This window comes from Terrapene carolina, unplaced genomic scaffold (genome assembly GCF_002925995.2).
Source record: "Terrapene carolina triunguis isolate 2854851 unplaced genomic scaffold, T_m_triunguis-2.0 Scaffold189, whole genome shotgun sequence".
NCBI lineage: Eukaryota > Metazoa > Chordata > Testudines > Emydidae > Terrapene > Terrapene triunguis.
In genome coordinates, this window is record NW_020664540.1 from 12,200,562 (window position 1) to 12,218,625 (window position 18,064).

Below are 18,064 nucleotides of genomic sequence, written 5' to 3' on the forward strand. Positions count from 1 at the left end.
CAGGCCTCCCTTGACTCCGTGGACACAGCTGCCAGGACAATCGCGTCAGGAGTCGTGATGAGGCGCTCAGCATGGTTACAGGCTTCAGGCCTTCCACCAGAGGTGCAAAACACCTTGCAAGACCTCCCGTTCGAAGGATCAGGCTTGTTCTCAGACCAAATGGATGCCAGGCTACATAGCCTCAAAGACTTCCGAGCAACCCTCAAGTCATTGGGAATGCACACCCCAGCGACACAGAGGAAACCTTTTAAGCCCCAACCACCGCAGCAGAGACAGTACCATCCTCGCCCCCAGGCAGGAACCATACCGCAGAAGGGGCAGGGACAACAGGCGTAGGCGAAACAACACGCCTAACCAAGGCCAAGGCAAGCCGCAGCCTGGCAACAAGCAAGGATTTTGAAGTTGCGATCGAGGACAGCGTACCGACCCTCATGCCGGATCCTCCCCTATGTTTCAGGGACCGTTTGTCCCATTTCTACCATGCTTGGTCCCATATAACATCAGACCGTTGGGTTCTTCGCACGGTGGAGGTGGGATACACCCTTCAGTTCTCCTCGCCCCCTCCCTCCCACCCCCCATCCCCGCCCCTCTTCAGGGACCCCTCTCACGAGCAACTCCTTATACAGGAGGTGCAGGCCCTCCTCAGAGCAGGGGCGGTGGAAGAGGTCCCTCCAGACCTAAGAGGGAAAGGGTTCTACTCCAGATATTTCCTTATTCCCAAAGCAAAAAGGGGGTCTCCGCCCTATTTTGGACCTTCGCAAACTAAACAAATTCTTAGTGAAGGCCCGCTTTCGCATGGTCTCCCTTGGTGCTATTATCCCATCCCTGGATCCGGGGGATTGGTACGCTGCCCTCGATATGAAAGATGCGTACTTTCACATCGCCATCCGCCCTGCTCACCGGCGGTTCCCGCGTTTCATCAATCAACCAACACCATTTCCAATTTACGGTCTTGCCCTTCGGCCTAGCAACGGCCCCTCGAGTGTTCACGAAATGCATGTCCGTGGTGGCAGCCTTTCTTCGAAAAAGAAAGATGCGGGTATACCCGTACTTGGACGACTGGCTCCTCACGGGCAGGTCAGAGGACGAGGTCCACTCCCACGTGGCACTGGCGTTACAGGTGTTCCACAAGCTCCGTCTACTGGTCAATGTGCCCAAGTCCTCACTGATCCCCACGCAGAGACTGGACTTCAAAGGGGCAGTCCTGGACTCGGTGGAGGCACGAGCAACTCTTCCAGTTCCCAGGTTCCTGGCCATTCAAAGAGCCGTAACCTCCATTCAACAATTTCCCACGACCACAGCCAGATGCTGTATGCAACTCCTGGGACACATGGCGGCTTGCACACACGTAGTCAGACATGCCCGCCTGAGACTCAGACCGTTACAGCTGTGGCTAGCCCAAACATATCGCCCCAGCAGAGACCCCTTGGACCTGGTAGTGACAATCCCAGCTCGGGTGTCGAACTCCCTCCACTGGTGGCTCGATCGACAGCAAGTTTGCGAAGGGGTCCCTTTCGCTGCACCACAGCCCACCCTGACACTAGTAACAGATGCGTCAGACCTGCGCTGGGGGGCACACTTAGGGGACCTACGGACCCAGGGCTTATGGTCCAGGGAGGAAAAGTTGCTCCACATCAATGTAAAGGAGTTAAGGGCAGTTCGCCTCGCCTGCCAGACCTTTCACGCTACCATAGAAGGCCACAGCGTCAGTTCTGACGGACAACACTACCGCCATGTTCTACATAAACAAGCAGGGCTGGTCCCGATCCTCTCCCCTCTCACGAGGCGCTCTTCCTATGGGACTTCTGTATAGCCCACTCAGTCCAATTGGTGGCAGCATATCTTCTGGGGGTCCAAAAACGGGTTAGCAGACCGCCTCAGCAGGTTGTACCACATGCACGAATGGACGCTGAGAAAGGACGTCCTGCATTCAATTTTCCAGAGGTGGGGTTTTCCCCAGGTGGATCTCTTCGCCACCAAGGACAACAGCCAATGCCCTCGGTTTTGTTCATTCCAGACCCTCAGCCCAGGCTCATTGGCAGATGCCTTCGCGATTCAGTGGGGCGGGAGCCTGAGGTACGCCTTCCCACCATTCCCGCTCATCCACAGGGTCCTGCTCAAGACCCGCAGGGACAAAGCGACAATTATTCTTATCACACCGGCGTGGCCACGCCAGCATTGGTTTACGACCCTGCTGGAACTGTCATCGACCGCCCCGATTGCCCTACCCCTGCACCGAGACCTCATCACGCAGGACCGGGGTCGCCTACTCCACCCAAACCTACCGTCGCTACATCTCATGGCGTGGAATCTCTCTGGCTAAACGCTACAGAGAATAGGTGCTCCCACCAGGTCCAACAAATTCTCCTTGGTAGTAGGAAGCCCTCCACAAGAGCGACCTACCTTGCCAAATGGAAGAGGTTCTCCCACTGGTGCGAGCCTAATCACATACAGCCTCTGCAGGCCTCCATCCCATCAATACTGGACTACTTGCACCTCAAGCATCAAGGGCTCGCCCCCTCCTCAATTAAAGTGCATCTGGCCGCCATATTGGCGTTCCACCCGGGAGAGTTGGGTTTTTCGGTATTTTCCAACCCCACAGTAGTCCGATTCCTCAAGGGGCTGGAAAGGGTGTTTCCCTACTCATGCCCGCCGGTCCCTACGTGGAACCTTAACCTGGTCCTAACTAAACTCATGGGACCACCCTTTGAACCCCTAACCTCTTGCTCTCTCATGCACCTCTCATGGAAGGTAGCGTTTCTAGTGGCCATTACATCGGCTAGGAGGGTATCGGAGTTGAGAGCCCTCACTTCGGGACCCCCTTATACAGTTTTTTATAAGGACAAGGTACAGCTGAGACCGCACCCCAAATTCCCCCCTAAAGTGGTCTCACAATTTCATATGAGGCAGGACATTTGTTTACTGGTGTTCTTCCCCAAACCCCATACGGACCCAAGCCACTGTAGCCTGCATACCCTCGATGTCCGTAGAGCCTTGGCATTCTATCTGGAACGGACCAGGCCATTCCGCATGTCGACACAACTGTTCATTGCCGTTGCGGAGAGAATGAAAGGCCAGCCTATCTCGGCTCAATGATTATCATCATGGATTGTGCTTTGCATCCATACATGCTATGAGCTCGCCAACGTACCAGCCCTGGCGATCAGGGCTCACTCGACTAGAGCCCAAGCATCCTCGGCGGCTTTCTTGGCGCAGGTTCCACTCCAGGAAATCTGTAAAGCGGCCACCTGGTCGTTGGTGCATACATTCACAGCCCATTACGCAGTCCATCAGACCAGAGAGGACAGTGGTCGGTAGGGCTGTGCTTCAATCAATCGTTACTTGACTCCTACCCTCTTCCAATGGTAAGCTTGTGAGTCACCTAATGTGTAATGGACATGAACAATCACTCGAAGAAGAAAAAAACGGTTACCTACCTTTCGTAACTGTTGTTCTTCGAGATGTGTTGTTCACGTCCATTACACTTCCCACCCTCCTTCCCCTCTGTCGGAGTCACCGGCAAGAAGGAACCGAGGGAGGGTCGGGCCCGCAGGGATATATATACGCTAGAGCAGGGCGCCGCTCTGGCGGGGGGGGGGACCCCTGTCAGCCCGACGGGAGCCGCTGAGGGAAAAAGTTTCCGACGTCCGTGCACGCAACGCGCACACACCTGATGTGTAATGGACGTGAATAACACATCTCGAAGAACAACAGTTACGAAAGGTAGGTAACCATTTTTTACGGAGGATTAGATCTAAATTTAGTCTTCTAGAGCAGTGGTTCTCAACCTTTCCAAACTACTGTATCCCTTTCAGGAGTCTGATCTGTCTTGTGTACCCCAAGTTTCATCTTACTTAAAAACTTACTTACAAAGTCAGACATAAAAATACAAAAGTGTCACAGCACACTATTACTGAAAAATTGCTTACTTTCTCATTTTTACCATATAATTATAAAATAAATCAATTGGAATATAAATATAGTACTTACCGTATGTACTCGTTCATAAGCCAAATATTTTTGATAAAAAGCGACCCATCAAAGCGCAGGGGTTGGCTTATAAATGGGTCTACACCAAAATTTGATGATTTTAAACTCTATGGAATCATTCAATTGAATATCTAATACATTGTCGTTTTGTTTACCTGGAGCGTCTGCATGTATGGAGCCCCCCAGCTCCCTGTGACGCCACTTCCCGCAGCTCCCATCGGCTGGGAACGGCGAACCGCGGCCACTGGGAGCTGAGGGGCTCCGTGCCTGTGAATGTTCCAGGTAAACAAAACGTCCAGGCCCGCTAGCGGTTTACCCTAACGGGCCAGGAGCCACAGTTTGCCAACCCCTGAAATATAGGGTCGGCTTATGAAAGGGTCATACAGTTTTTGCTATTTTTACCTATCCATCTTGGCGGGGTCGGCTTATAAACAAACGGGCTAATGAAAGTCCTGTAGTACTTGCAGTAATATGGACTAAAGTTGAAATTGAAGTGACAATAACCTCAACTTTATTTCTACTATAAGAACTGGTTTGAATGTTTGCTTTGTCTATCTTGTGCTGTTACAGGCACATAAACATGAAGTGGAAGGAAATACTTTGATGGATCAACTAACTGAAGTCTCTGTCAGTAACTCTAAAAATCCAACATCAGAAGTTCATCAGGAAGAGACCCTGCTAGAAAAGGAAAACATACCGGTGACACATATTCCAGTTCCAGTGAGACAGAGAACATGTTCTTTTGCTCCTCAGAACTTTGTGTTTCAGCCCCTAGATGGTTTAACAACTTATAAAGTTACACCCATGACTCCTTCCAGGGCAAATGCATTTTTGACACCCTGTCTCTCCTGGAGCCCTATGAAAATTGAAGCGTAAGAACTCCCTCTTCTAATGACTTTGCTTCCATTACAGCTTAGACCTTGTTGATGAAAAGGGATTCAAATTGCAATGGCAGTTCTGCTGTGGAAACCTGTCTAATATTAAACTGTAGCAGCATGTCAGTTGAAGGATATCTGACATTTAATGAAATGATTTCTGATCATTACCCACCAAGCCTATATTTGACTGTGTAGTGGTAAAGGAAACCATGGTCTATAATCATGTGCCTTTAGGAGTAGAGCTCTCTGCAGTCTCTTGATACATGCTATGAAATACACACTTGTTGCTTTTTAGTAAAAATAGTTTGACTTCTCAAGGCACACATGTTTAACATTTAGATTTGATTAACTGCACTTAAAAATGCCTTGTTCCTGTAATGTAGTAGATTATTGGCCATGTTAGCCCATTTTAAGGCATGCCAAGTAACTGTTTCTAACTTTTCTATTCCTTAGTAATGTTTCTAAAGAAGAATCAAGAAAAGAGTGTTTGTTAAAAAGTCAAGCTCCACCTGCTCAGGAAGGGACTGATAAAGGCTCTCAAGAACAGCAAATTGGTACAAATTCACTGAAAGTGAAGAATGGTATAGTATTGCGATTCACATTTCATGTAATCCTCTCTTCCTTGTTTGTCAAGTGCAGTGTCCTGGTGATCAAATATCCTTCATATATTTTTCAGAATGTGCCACAACCAAGACGCAAGATGCTATGCAGAGTTCACATGAAACTAGTCCAGTGTCTGCAGATATCTCTGCAATTGAAACCAAAGCAGGAGAAACAGATCATGACGTTCCCTATTTCAGGTTTGTGTTAAGATTAGCTTCTTACCTGGCTAACAAGACTTCAGAACAGAGCACTAAAAACTAGAATATCCATAAAACACAAACTCAATAAGTCACTTTAAACTCTAACAACATCAATAGTAAGAGGTTTTCTTGGTAGCTGGATAATCTGAGTCATGTTTAACTCTCATACTGGCCTTTCCTAGAGTTCTTAAAGCCAGTGACAAACCATCTCTTAAATGTTAATTTGGAATAGATCAGTGTCTTTATCTTCCTATATGTACCAAGCAGATGTTAATTACTATTCTCTTTTTGTGCTTTGTATTATATACATATTGAATAAAAACAGAATTTAAAGTGATGAAGACTAATGCCTTCTTAACCCTAGGAGAGCGAGAGGAGAAAGTTCTCTTTTTATCAGTCTCCAAGACTGGCTGCTTAGGCTTTTATAGCTTGCTGGTATAGTCTATCAAACCTCTCCTAGAGCAGAAAGAAGAAATGTTTCCCTCCTAGTAAGAGACTAAGAGATAACACCAGCAGCTGCAAAAGTACTAATGGCAGTTAGGGAGGATCAAATTTTACTGTAAAATATAACAGAGGTTGGGTAACTCACTTTTCTTTTCTTTTTAAGAAACGTTCTTGCCTCTGAGACTGAGAGGCTGATGTCACACTGTCTCCAGTGGGATGGAAAGTTTGAACTGGACATACCAGAGGATGGTAAGAGAACAAACATGTAGTAGGGAACGGAATGGGTTTCATCCCAACCCTGTATTGTCTGATCACTGGGGGTGGGGGGAAAAGCATAATTTATTTTGATTGTATGGGCCAAATTGCATTGGTTGAGACACATGAAAAAACTGTATTGGGCAAAGTGTAGAGTTTGTCCAGAATATTTTTAAATGTTAGCATTAAAGCTCACATAGAGTGTCAGAGTTTTAGGCCAGGAGGGACCACTGGGTAATCTAGTCTCACTTCTTGTATAGCACCAGGCCACCAACCCCACCTAGCACCCACACATTAACCCAACAACCGAAATGAGACCAGTCTTACAACCCACAGGACACTAGACTATTAAGAGCCACAGGCAGAGACTAGGAGGGACTGAGGTACACCAGTGACCAAGGCCCCCATGATGGCAGGAAAATGATTAAGTGAGAGATACCCAGATAATCCTGGCAAGTGACCTGCACCCACATACTGCAGAGGAAGGCAAAAAAACCCCAAGATCTCTGTCAATCTGATGTGGGGGGAAATTCCTTCCCAACCTCACATATGGTGATTAGTGATAGCATGATCATTTAAGCCAGAACCAGCAGACCAAGCACCTGAGAGAGAGAGAGAGTGTGTGTGCTTGGTGCCACCTCAGAGCTCTGGCCACCCCGCAGCGTGCCATCTCCAGCGATGGCCATCTTCTGATGCTTCAGAGGAAGATAAATAAAAACCCTCCCAGAATAGCTGTGGGGTGGGGGGAATCCATTCCTGCCCCCTTCTGGTGGCCAGCTGAAACCCTGAAGCATGAGATTTAGGATGCAGTTTGCTGACACTAACAAAGTAAATGGAGTTGTCCACCAAAACAACTTGTCATTTTCAAACTTTGCCCTTTGTGTGACTTTTACACACACACACACACACACACACACACACACACAAAAGCATGAAACATAGCCAAGCTATAGAATAGCTTTTAAACCAAATTTAAGACTTAACATAGAGTAACTGTTCTTGTTTGGGGAACATGAGTCCAATGCCATAGTCAGACCTCCTCTTTTAAGATCTCTGGAGGTTGTGCTACTTCTAAAAGTATCTAGCATGCCTAGAAGAGTTGCATATACGGTGATTGGCTGCTGCTCCATATGAGCTGTTTTGAAATATTGCTCTGGATGCAGTGAATCTGAAGTCAGGTTATACAGGAAGCGAATTCTGGCACTCTACACTATTAGACATAAATAGATTAAACCACAATAACGGTAGAATGAAATGTTCTTTTAATGTGTATCTTCAACTGTTAACTTGTTATCATCAGCAAAAGATCTCATTCGGACAACAGTTGGTCAAACGAGACTGCTCATAGCAGAGAGGTTTAAACAGTTTGAAGGACTGGTGGATAACTGTGAATTTAAACGGGGTGATAAGGAGACGACATGCACAGATCTGGATGGATTTGGGGATATGGTTAGTTTTCAGGTATGCACTTAAAATGTTAAACTACAAGAAAACACAGAACCTCTACGAAATTCATGTGAAACTTCTTTCAATCCACTGTGTTCATTTTATGGAGGCTGCATTTGTAGATTTTTCAGGCCCTAATGTATTCTGTGTACACAAAACAAAACTATAGGTGCTGGTTTAGTAGTCTAATGGTAACCTGTACACTGTAACACAGCTGTGACTGTGTGGTCACAGCTGTGTTACAGTGTACAGGTTACCATTAGACTAGATCTTTTGAGAGAAGTGGGGAAGAGCATCTTCCGTGTGTTTCAGAGAGCAGTAGTGAAATGCATTTGAGCCTGGAGGAAAATGAGCCTTTCCTAAACTGGAATTGCTTCTTTTTGTCCTTTTTTTAACCCAGCAAATTTATAACTAGTCAAATCAAAAGGCAAAAATATATTTAGCTTGCAATGACCACCCAAGGGAACTGGAGTGTGTCCTTGGATTTTCTCAGGGAAATGGGTGGGTCTGCCACCTGGAAAGTCACAAGCACTTGGGAAGAAACCTTTGGCTAATGCAGCCAACTTTGTATATGCTGAAAGAATGGAATATGCTACACACACCTATTTGGTTGCTGGAAAGGCAGCAGAAAACCTTTACCTAGGAGGAAGCATAAGGGTGCTGTGGAGACAAACTTGGCGTAAAAAAATCCCCAGCTCTGCCCAGTTCTCCCTCACTACTCAGTCACTCGCACATGCTGTGAGTGAGAGGTGAGAGGAGAACTGGTGGAATCAGATGCATGTTACCTCAGAGAACCAGTTCACCAGGGACGGACCAAGTGTTGTAACTCCAGACTGACCAGGGACAGCAAACTCCTTACCAGATTCAAAGACGAGCCAAGGAGATGGTACTATTGTAGTACAAGTTTGTGTCCATAGTCTCAGGATGTCAAGAGCAGGGACTGAACAGGCTAGGAGAAGGAATCTAGGAAAGGAGGCAGAGATGTAGCAAATCTTGCAACAACTCTACACTAAAAATGTTTCCTGCCTAGCGGAGAGCCTGCACTTCTGGGTGTTGCCGTTGTAGGTACTGTTGCACAATAATGTGTTCCACATAGCCCTTAAGCCTAATGATTTCTAAGAAAATTTCTTTGACACAACTTCATTTGTCACTCTTTATTTCTAATTCAGCATGTGAACAGTAGGCTGTAAGCAGACTACTTTAATTCTAGGTGTTGGATTTCCTGAAGGTGATCCAGTGTTTTCTTTCATTGGATCATCCAGTGTGACAAGGACTGTTTTGAATAAACCCAAGTATCTTGGAATCTAATGTGTGTATATTAGTGTTAGTCACATCAGCTATGTTAACTGGGAGCCAGCGATTCATTTCTCCTACTAGAATCTGTTGGTAGTTGAGCCTGCTTCTGTATTTAATTGGAAAAGGTACAGAAAAGGGCAACAAAAACGATTAGGGGCATGGAACAGTTTCCATATGAGGAGAGATTAATAAGACTGGGACTTTTCAGCTTTGAAAAAAGAAGACTAAGGGGGGATATGATAAAGGGCTATAAAATCATGACTGGTGTGGAGAAAGTAAATAAGGAAGTGTTATTTATTCCTTCTCATAATACACGAACTAGGGGTAACCAAATGAAATAAATAGGCAGCAGGTTCAAAGCAAACAAAAGGAAGTATTTCTTGAGACAATGCAGTCAACCTGTGGAACTTTTTGTCAGAGGATGTTATGAAAGCCAAGACTATAACAGGGTTAAAAAAAACTAGATAAATTCATGCAGGATAGGTCCATCAGTGCCTATTAGCCAGGATGGGGAGAGATGGTGTCCCTGGCCTCTGTTCGCCAGAAGCTGGGAATGGGTGAAAGGGGACGGATCACTTGATGATTACCTGTTCTGTTCATTCCCTCTGAAGCACCTGGCATTGGCCACTATCAGAAGACAGGATACTGGGCTAGATGGACCTTTGGTCTGACCCAGTATGGCCGTTCTTATGCTTTTAATGTAAAGGTACCTAAATACCCAATAAACCACCTGTTTTATGCTTAAAAGACATTTGATTGAAATAAGTTATGCAGCTGTAAATCTAGTGTATTTTGACCATAACCTAGTTGTGCAGCAGTCTTTTCTTGGATCTTCAACAGGTAGAAGATGTGAATAAAAAATTTGATAACCTGAGTAAACTTCAAGAGAATGGTTGGCAGCCAGTTAACATCCCAAGCAAAAGAGCCATCAAGGTATGTGCAACTCCTAAAAGTCTGCTCTAAGACTTAACATGTAACCATTTTGAACAGTGCTAAATAGAATATTTGTAGTATAAGGCTACTATGCCTCCTGAAGCCCTGCTCATTCAGTTTTTCCTCTCTAAATAAAACCAGTAATATTAGAGAACTCCTTTCAAAAAACAGTCTTCACCCTTTCACCCCCACCCCCAATTAACTGGCAGTAGTGACCTATAGTTTAGCCTTTTCTGGCCCAAGGAATTGGGACTAGGAATTGAAATCTTGACTCTTGCACAGAGAACCACAGCAAAGGCATACCATCTCTTAAGGCTTGTCTACACTACAGTTATGTTGGTATAACTTATGTCGCTCAGAGATGTGAATAAGCCACACCCTGGAGCGACATAAATTACACAGACCTAAGCACCGGTGTGGACAGCACTATGTCGGCAGGAGCTCCTGCCGACATGGCTACCCCCTCTCGCTGGGGTGGTTTTATTATGCCAACAGGAGAGCTTTCTCCCATCGGCATAGTGTCTTCACCAGACGTGCTAGCGCAGTGCAGCTGCATCAGTGTAGCTGCACCGCTATAGCACTTCTAGTGTAGAGTAGGCCTCAGAATTAAAATAGGTAGAGAGCCTGTAATAAGGCAGTGGCTTCCTCAGGACCTGACAGGGAGGGACCATTACACTCCCCAGGGTGGGTGCAGGCAAACCTGCCCCGCCCCCCACACAGGAAGTGTAAGGGCGGGGCAGGAAGTATAAGAGGAGGGCCCTACAGCTCAGTTGCAGGTGGACTGGGGAAGGAAGTGGACGACTCCCCGAGAGCCACACCCTGGGCAAGACCCAGGACTGGCCATGGAGTAGACCGATGCCCTACTGACCCAAGAGGCAAAAGGCCCCGGGGAGACATCAGAGGAAGCACTGCAGGACAGAGCCTGGTGGCAATGCAGCAACGCCGACAGAGTTGGGTAGGAAGTAGCTCAGGGAAACCAGATCTTGGTCCAGTTGTGCTGGCAGGGCACGAGGCAGTGTTTCCCTACTGACCCAATTATGGGACTGTCCGCCACTGCTACGGCCCTGAGCTGGCACCTGGTGGAGTAGGGTGGGCCCGGGTACCCCTACGCCCTGCCACTGCCCCACCTCTAGGGCTGGCTACATACTGTACTCAGCCTAGGCCAGAAGGCCTGCATCAGAGACTTCTGGGTGATTGCTTGCCCCAGGCAGGAGGCTGAGGGCTATAGAACTTTTATTTGCTCTGCTCCACCCAGAGGGCCAGAGCTCAGAGACAGCTGTTGTTGTTTGCCCCAGCCAGGAAGCTGAGAGCCATAAACTATTGACTATTGCATCCACACTCAAAGTGCCAGAGCCCAGACCTACTGCTGTTTGCCCCTGCCAGAAGGGGGTGCCACAGACCCCGAGAGGGAAGGCGGCTACAAAGCCACAAACTTAAAGTGTAGTAGCTAACATCTCAGTTGTACTCTAGAGGAAGGACTCTTGTCAATGCAATATTAACTCAGTTTGCTTTTTCGGGTGAGGTCTTTGCAGTCATGCCAGTGGCAAAAGTAGAAAGTTATGGGTGACTTTGCTAAACCTGTGCTGTAAATGCTAAACTGTAATAAAGGGGAGTAAATGTAGGACAGTTCCACTATTGGGGTTAGAATACTTCTGATTTTTTGGGTATGAAACAGTCTGACGCTCCAAAAACATAACTGTTAAAGTATTTAATACAGTCTGCCAAGTGGAAGGTAGGTAATCGCTTCCAGTGACTCATTGGACTAACAGTCAGGCTGTGTGCGTTCCACAGTTTGGCTGCAGAATCCATTCTTTGCTGCAGAATTATGCACCAGAATATAAGCTTCAAGTTAAAAAATTGTTGGACCATTGTGGTTAGGAAGAGAAACTTTACAGGTAAGCTAGTAGCATCCCTTTTGCTGTCCTGCATCTCTATCTCCTGGCCACTAGGAGTCTCTGCAGCCCACTGCTTACAAGGACATGAGCAAAAGAAACCCCGATTGCCATCAGCAAGGTGTTAGGAAGTTTTGAACTCTAGGCTTTTACTTCAACACTCCTTGAAAAGAAATTGTTCTGCTCTTTTTGTCCATTCCCAAAACCCTGAAATAGTTGAATGACAGTAGAAGAGATCAAGGGCATGAACAGGGATGATCTTTCCAGCGATTAGATTCCCCATCGCCACCTTTGTATGGGCACTATTTACAGTGGCCGGCAGCTCCAAAGATGTTCTTGTATAACTGCCTTTTGTCTGTAAGCTTTAAGATGTGATAGAGATTCTCTTTTACAACGTTCAGAAGAAAGCTGTCCCAAGTGGGATATCTAAGCCGAAACAAGGGGCTGCTGGAAGAACTGCTGCCCGAAACCGGATTGCTGCCATAAGAGCAGCCATGAAGGAGAAAATGAAGCAGGGAGAGACAGCAGCTGACTCAGCAGCCCAAGAGATGCCAAAAGAAGAAGAAAAAGTGGTGTTTGAGGCAGGATTTTTCAGAATTGAAAGTCCTCTAAAATCTTTTCCAGGTTGGTGTGATATTGTTTTTGTCTTATCATTTTTCTGTGTGAGCTCATATGAGAGCATGGTGATTGTTTCGTTTCACCCACATAGTTGTTGTTGGGGCATTTAGGGTTTGTCTATACTGCACTCGCGGCTGGCCTGTGCTAGCTGACTTGGGCTCAGGCTGTGGGGCTGTTCAGTTGTGGTGTAGATGTTCTGGCTCCGGTTGCAGCCTGAGCTCTGGGACCCTTCCACCTTGCAGGGTTGTAGAGCCCGAACCTGGATGTCTACACTGCAGTTAAACAGCCCCGCAGCCCGAGCCCTGCGAGCCCAAGTCACCTTGTGTTGTGGGGGGTGTTTATCATTGTAGCAGTGGAGATATTTCTACAGGTTTTGCATCTGTTCTTGCAGGGGTCTGGTGCTGCTTTGAGTTGTTGTTGTGTTCTAGTCTGTGGGGCTTGCTTCTGTCAGGTGAAGCAGTTAAGACTATGAACATGACCGTGTCCTTTTAAACCTTAAGGTTTAAAAATCTCCATTGTTAATAAAACCAGAGATAAAAGTTGAAATTAATTAATACAAAAATGTGTACTGTATAATTTGTGCTGTTTATACTTCAGTTGGTATGTATAGTAAAACTGACTACAGTACTTTCTTATTCCTACTCAGTTTCAGATTCTGGTTCTCCTGTACTAGCACAGCTGTAAACTGCAAGGGAATGTTAAAATCCAAGATGTTTACTAGAATACTTGAAAGATTTTTTTTCATGTTTTGTAATTTTTTTGGATTTAAACTATGTTAGTGACCTATTCACCTTTGTCTATATTCTACCTGGTAGAATTCACAAGAAATTTATTCTTAACTTGCCATCTGAATAAACGACTTAAGTTCAACAAATAGAAAAAATAGCAAATTAGAAAGTGTTTCTAATCAGAATTTTGGTCACTGAATTTGTCCCATCTTATAGAAACATTTCCCATCTAATGAAACTTTAAACACATTTTTCAGCTTTGCCTTCCAAAACACCTGGCAGATCTTCCCAACGGATTTCTAAACAACTGACAACTCCAAGATCAGCCAGTAGAACTTTGCGCCAAAGCAGTCTTGCCATTCTCTGCAGCTCTGAGGACACTGTTGCAAAACAGACTACACCAGCAGCCAGAGGCTTTCATGTTCCACAAAATCCTAACAGGCTCCAGGCTCCTACTAGAAAAACTCTGTTTGGCAGCACACTTGAACAAAGGTAGACACTTGAATACAGCTTCATTCTAACTTCAGTTGCAGCAGAAGTTACCAGTTAACTTTTAGCACATACAATTGTCAATATTAACGTTTGCTAAATCTTACCATTAATTCTGCCTGGGTAAAAGATGTCAAGTCCTTGTTTTCCTCCCTCCACTGACCTAAAGCGAATCTTAAGGCTTTGCATCTCAAATATAACTTCATTGTGCATAAGTATACATTTACTTTCTGTCCAGAAAATGAGTTGTGTAGTGAGTAGTGACAAGGACCTGACCATGATGGTAGGAGGGAGAACAGCACAATAAAGACAATGCGTTTCAAGAAGGCGACTTTAGCAAACTCAGGGAGTTGGTAGGTAAAATCCCATGGGAAGCAAGTCTAAGGGGAAAAACAATTGAAGACAGTTGGCAGTTTTTCAAAAAGACATTATTACGGGCACAAGAGCAAACTATCCCACTGCGTAGGAAAGATAGAAAGTATGGCAAGAGACCATCCTGGCTTAACCAGGAGATCTTCAATGATCTAAAACTCAAAAAAGAGACCTACAAAAAGTGGAAACTCGGTCAAATTACAAAGGATGAATATAAACAAATAACACAAGTATGTAGGGACAAAATTAGAAAGGCCGAGGCACAAAATGAGATCAAACTAGCTAGGGACATAAAAGGAAACCAGAAAACATTCTACTGATACATTAGAAGCAAGAGGAAGACCAAGGACAGAGTAGGCCCGTTGCTCAATGAGGGGGGAAAGACAATAACAGAAAATGTGGAAATGGCAGAGGTGCTTAATGACTTCTTTGTTTCGGTTTTCACCAAGAAGGTTGGTGGCGATTGGATGTCTAACATAGTGAATGCCAGTGAAAATGAGGTAGGATCAGAGGCTAAAATAGGGAAAGAACAAGTCAAAAATTACTTAGACAAGTTAGATATCTTCAAATCACCAGGGCCTGATGAAATGCATCCTAGAATACTCAAGGAGCTGACTGGGGAGATCTCTGAGCCATTAGCAATTATCTTTGAAAAGTCATGGAAGACGGGAGACATTCCAGAAGACTGGAAAAGGGCAATTATAGTGCCCGTCTATAAAAAGGGAAATAAGGATAACCCGGGGAATTACAGACCAGTCAGCTTAACTTCTGTACCTGGAAAGATGATGTTTGCAAATTGATTCCTTAATTATTTGCTCCACCTAGAAGTTAATAAGGTGATAAATAACAGTCAGCATGGATTTGTCAAGAGCAAATTGTGTCAAACCAACCTGATAGCTTTCTTTGACAGGGTAACAAGCCTTGTGGATAGGGGGGAAGCGGCAGATGTGGTATATCTTGACTTTAGTAAGGCTTTTGACACAGTCTTGCATGACCTTCTCATAAACAAACTAGGGAAATACAACCTAGATGGAGCTACTATAAGGTGGGTGCATAACTGGTTGGACAATCATTCCCAGAGAGTAGTTATCAGTGGTTCATACTCATGCTGGAAGGGAATAATGAGTGGGGTCCCGCAGGGATCGGTTCTGGGTCCGGTTCTGTTGAATATCTTCATTAATGATTTAGATAATGGCATAGAGAGTACACGTATAAAGTTTGCTGACGATACCAAGCTGGGAGGGGTTGCAAGTGCATAGGATAGGATTGGATTAAAATTCAAAATGAGCTGGACAAACTGGAGAAATGGTCTGAAGTAAATAGGATGAAATTCAATAAGGACAAATGTAAAGTACTCCATGTAGGAAGGAGCAATCAGTTGCACACACATAAAATGGGAAATGACTGCCTAGGAAGGAGTACTGCGGAAAGGGATCTGGGGGTCATAGTGGATCACAAGTTAAATATGAGTCAACAGTGTAACGCTGTTGCAAAAAAAGCAAGTATCATTCTGGGATGTATTAGCAGAAGTATTGTAAGCAAGGCACAAGAAGTAATTCTTCCGCTCTACTCCGCGCTGATTAGGCCTCAACTGGAGTATTGTGTCCAGGTCTGGGCACCACATTTCAGGAAAGATGTGGACAAATTGGTGAGGGTCCAGAGAAGAGCAACAAGAATGATTAAAGGTCTAGAAAGCATGACCTGTGAGGGAAGATTGAAAAAATAGGGTTTGTTTAGTCTGGAGAAGAGAAGAATTAGAGGGGACATAAGTTTTCAAGTACATAAAAGGTTGTTACAAGGAGGAGGGAGAAAAATTGTTGTTCTTAACCTCTGAGGGTAGGACATATAACTAAACTATTGTTGTATGTAAAGTAAATAAGGTTTTTAAAATGTTTAAGAAGCTTCATTTAAAATTTAAATTAAAATGCAGAGCCCCCCAGACCGGTGGCCAGGACCTGGGCAGCGTGAGTGCCACTGAAAATCAGCTCGCGTGCCGCAGGTTGCCTACCCCTGGTCTAGATAATACTTAGTCCTTCCTTGAGTACAGGGGACAGGACTAGATGACCTCTCAAGGTCCCTTCCAGTTCTATGATTCTACGATAACTGCAGAACAAACTATGTAATGGGGTCAAGGTTGGCTATGCCAAAAGCTGAGAATGGTTAGAGAAGACTGAATGTTCAGGTTCTTCTTCGAGTGCTTGCTCATGTCTATCCACCGTAGGTGTGCATGCTCGCCACATGCACCAGTGCCGGAAGTTTTTCCCTTAGCAGTACCCGTGGGGGGGGGAGCGCACTGCTGTGACCCCTGGAGTGGCGCCTCTATATCACGTTATAAGGAGAGCCGCGCACTCCCCCACCCTCAGTTCCTTCTTGCCGCCAGTGAAGGTGCGTCGGAATTTCTTGCTCCAGCTCTGCTGCAGCCTTTCCAGTTGATCTTAGTGGTACCTTTAGCTATTATTAGTAGCTCGTAGAAAGTAGTTTTCAGTTGTTAGAGCGGGCCCGGGGCATGCCCAGTGCCCCAGGCTTCAAGTTGTGCGACTCCTTTCGCCATTCCATGCCAAGGAGTGATCCGCACGCTGAGTGTTTCCGCAGCTTCGGCGAAACTCACACGAGTGAACGCTGCAAGATCTGCAGGTCTTTTAAGCCACGAACTAAGGAGAGGGACGTCAAACTTCGCGCTCTACTCATGGAATCGGTGCTGGCTCCAACTCCAGTATGCCGAGCGGACTTGGCGTCTGGCACCGCATCGTCGGTGCGCAGCGAAGCCCCCTCCCCCAGTCAGCACCACTCCCCTTCCAAGAAGCAAAGGAAGAGCTCGACTTCGCAGCAGTGCCGAGAGAAGGGAGGGGGAGAGGCTGGTCCCGCGTTGGGCAGCCCTTGGTGTCCCCCCGGGCTCGAAACCTCTGACTCGTGCTGAACGGAGTAGCCCGGCAGCGTCGACATGCGACTCTCCTGCGGTCTGGATCCCATCAACACCGGAGGCTCAACGGGCCACTCGAGACATTTTGAGCTTGCCGGTGCTCGGGGCGCCACAGGTGGCAGGCCACCGGTGGCAGGCCCCCGGTCCTGAGGCAAACCGCCACTGGGTGCTTGACAGGCCTCCCCGGTACAGCGCGGCTCTCAATCCGAAGCCCACTCTCTACCTCATTCGGCACGCAGCGACAGGTCCACTCGCAGCTCGCCTCCACCACCCTCAATACCAGCCAGGTTACCTGGTTCGGTGCCATCTGGGCAGGAGTCTCGGGGTCCCTCCACGCAACAGCGGGCGCAGGCACCAAGATAGGCATCGAAGGCGTTCCTCTTCACGACGCAGCTATCGTAGCCGGTCTCGGGGTGACCGACGTCCACACTCCCGCTCTGTCAGACATCACACATGGGGCTCCCGCCGCGCGTCACCGGCACCACGGCACTGCAGCGAATCTCGGAACAGTACTTCCGGGGGGTGCCGGTCCTCGACATCGAGCGCCCGATCCCTTGGAAGACAGCATTGTAGGCACCGTTGCTCCCACCGCTCCTATGGTACCGTTTGGTCGGTGGTGACCTCTGCCTTGGCACCCAGCCGCCCCTTGCTGGGCCGTACCCATCAGCCGGACCAGACAGCACCACCTGGCCTGCAGCATGGACACTGGCAAGAGGCCCCATGGCGGGACAATGGTGTCAATGGGCCCCGTGGCCGCCGATGCCCACCCAGCCAGGAACCCGCTTGGTGGCTGGGGCGTCCGGGGCCCCGTCAGCCTTGCTATCTAGGCCAAGGGACAAATCGACAGATCATGAATTGTCGGCTCCGTGCCTGGACTCCGACCTGGGGGTTGATGCACCGGCTGCAGCCCACAGCCCCGTGCCCACCTCCTCTCCTGCACCGGATGATACTATCACGACGCCGCCACCCTCTGCTCCACAGGAAGACTTCATGGCGCATC

At 47.0% G+C, this 18,064-nt stretch overlaps 1 protein-coding gene across 4 annotated transcripts in view; it reads left to right on the forward strand.

The window, feature by feature from the left end:
* The window catches only part of DLGAP5 (DLG associated protein 5), a 53,897-nt gene that overhangs the window by 27,168 nt on the left and 8,665 nt on the right, over nucleotides 1–18,064 (forward strand). For 2 of the 4 annotated variants that reach the window (XM_026654158.2, XM_026654155.2), the window contains 8 exons: nucleotides 4,561–4,862; nucleotides 5,322–5,449; nucleotides 5,545–5,668; nucleotides 6,279–6,364; nucleotides 7,671–7,831; nucleotides 9,953–10,045; nucleotides 12,330–12,561; nucleotides 13,541–13,775. In XM_026654158.2, the coding sequence (XP_026509943.1) occupies nucleotides 4,561–4,862; nucleotides 5,322–5,449; nucleotides 5,545–5,668; nucleotides 6,279–6,364; nucleotides 7,671–7,831; nucleotides 9,953–10,045; nucleotides 12,330–12,561; nucleotides 13,541–13,775 (1,361 nt within the window). The remainder of the gene's footprint in view (nucleotides 1–4,560; nucleotides 4,863–5,321; nucleotides 5,450–5,544; nucleotides 5,669–6,278; nucleotides 6,365–7,670; nucleotides 7,832–9,952; nucleotides 10,046–12,329; nucleotides 12,562–13,540; nucleotides 13,776–18,064) is intronic. The other 2 variants (XM_026654157.2, XM_026654156.2) reach the window with 2 other exon arrangements.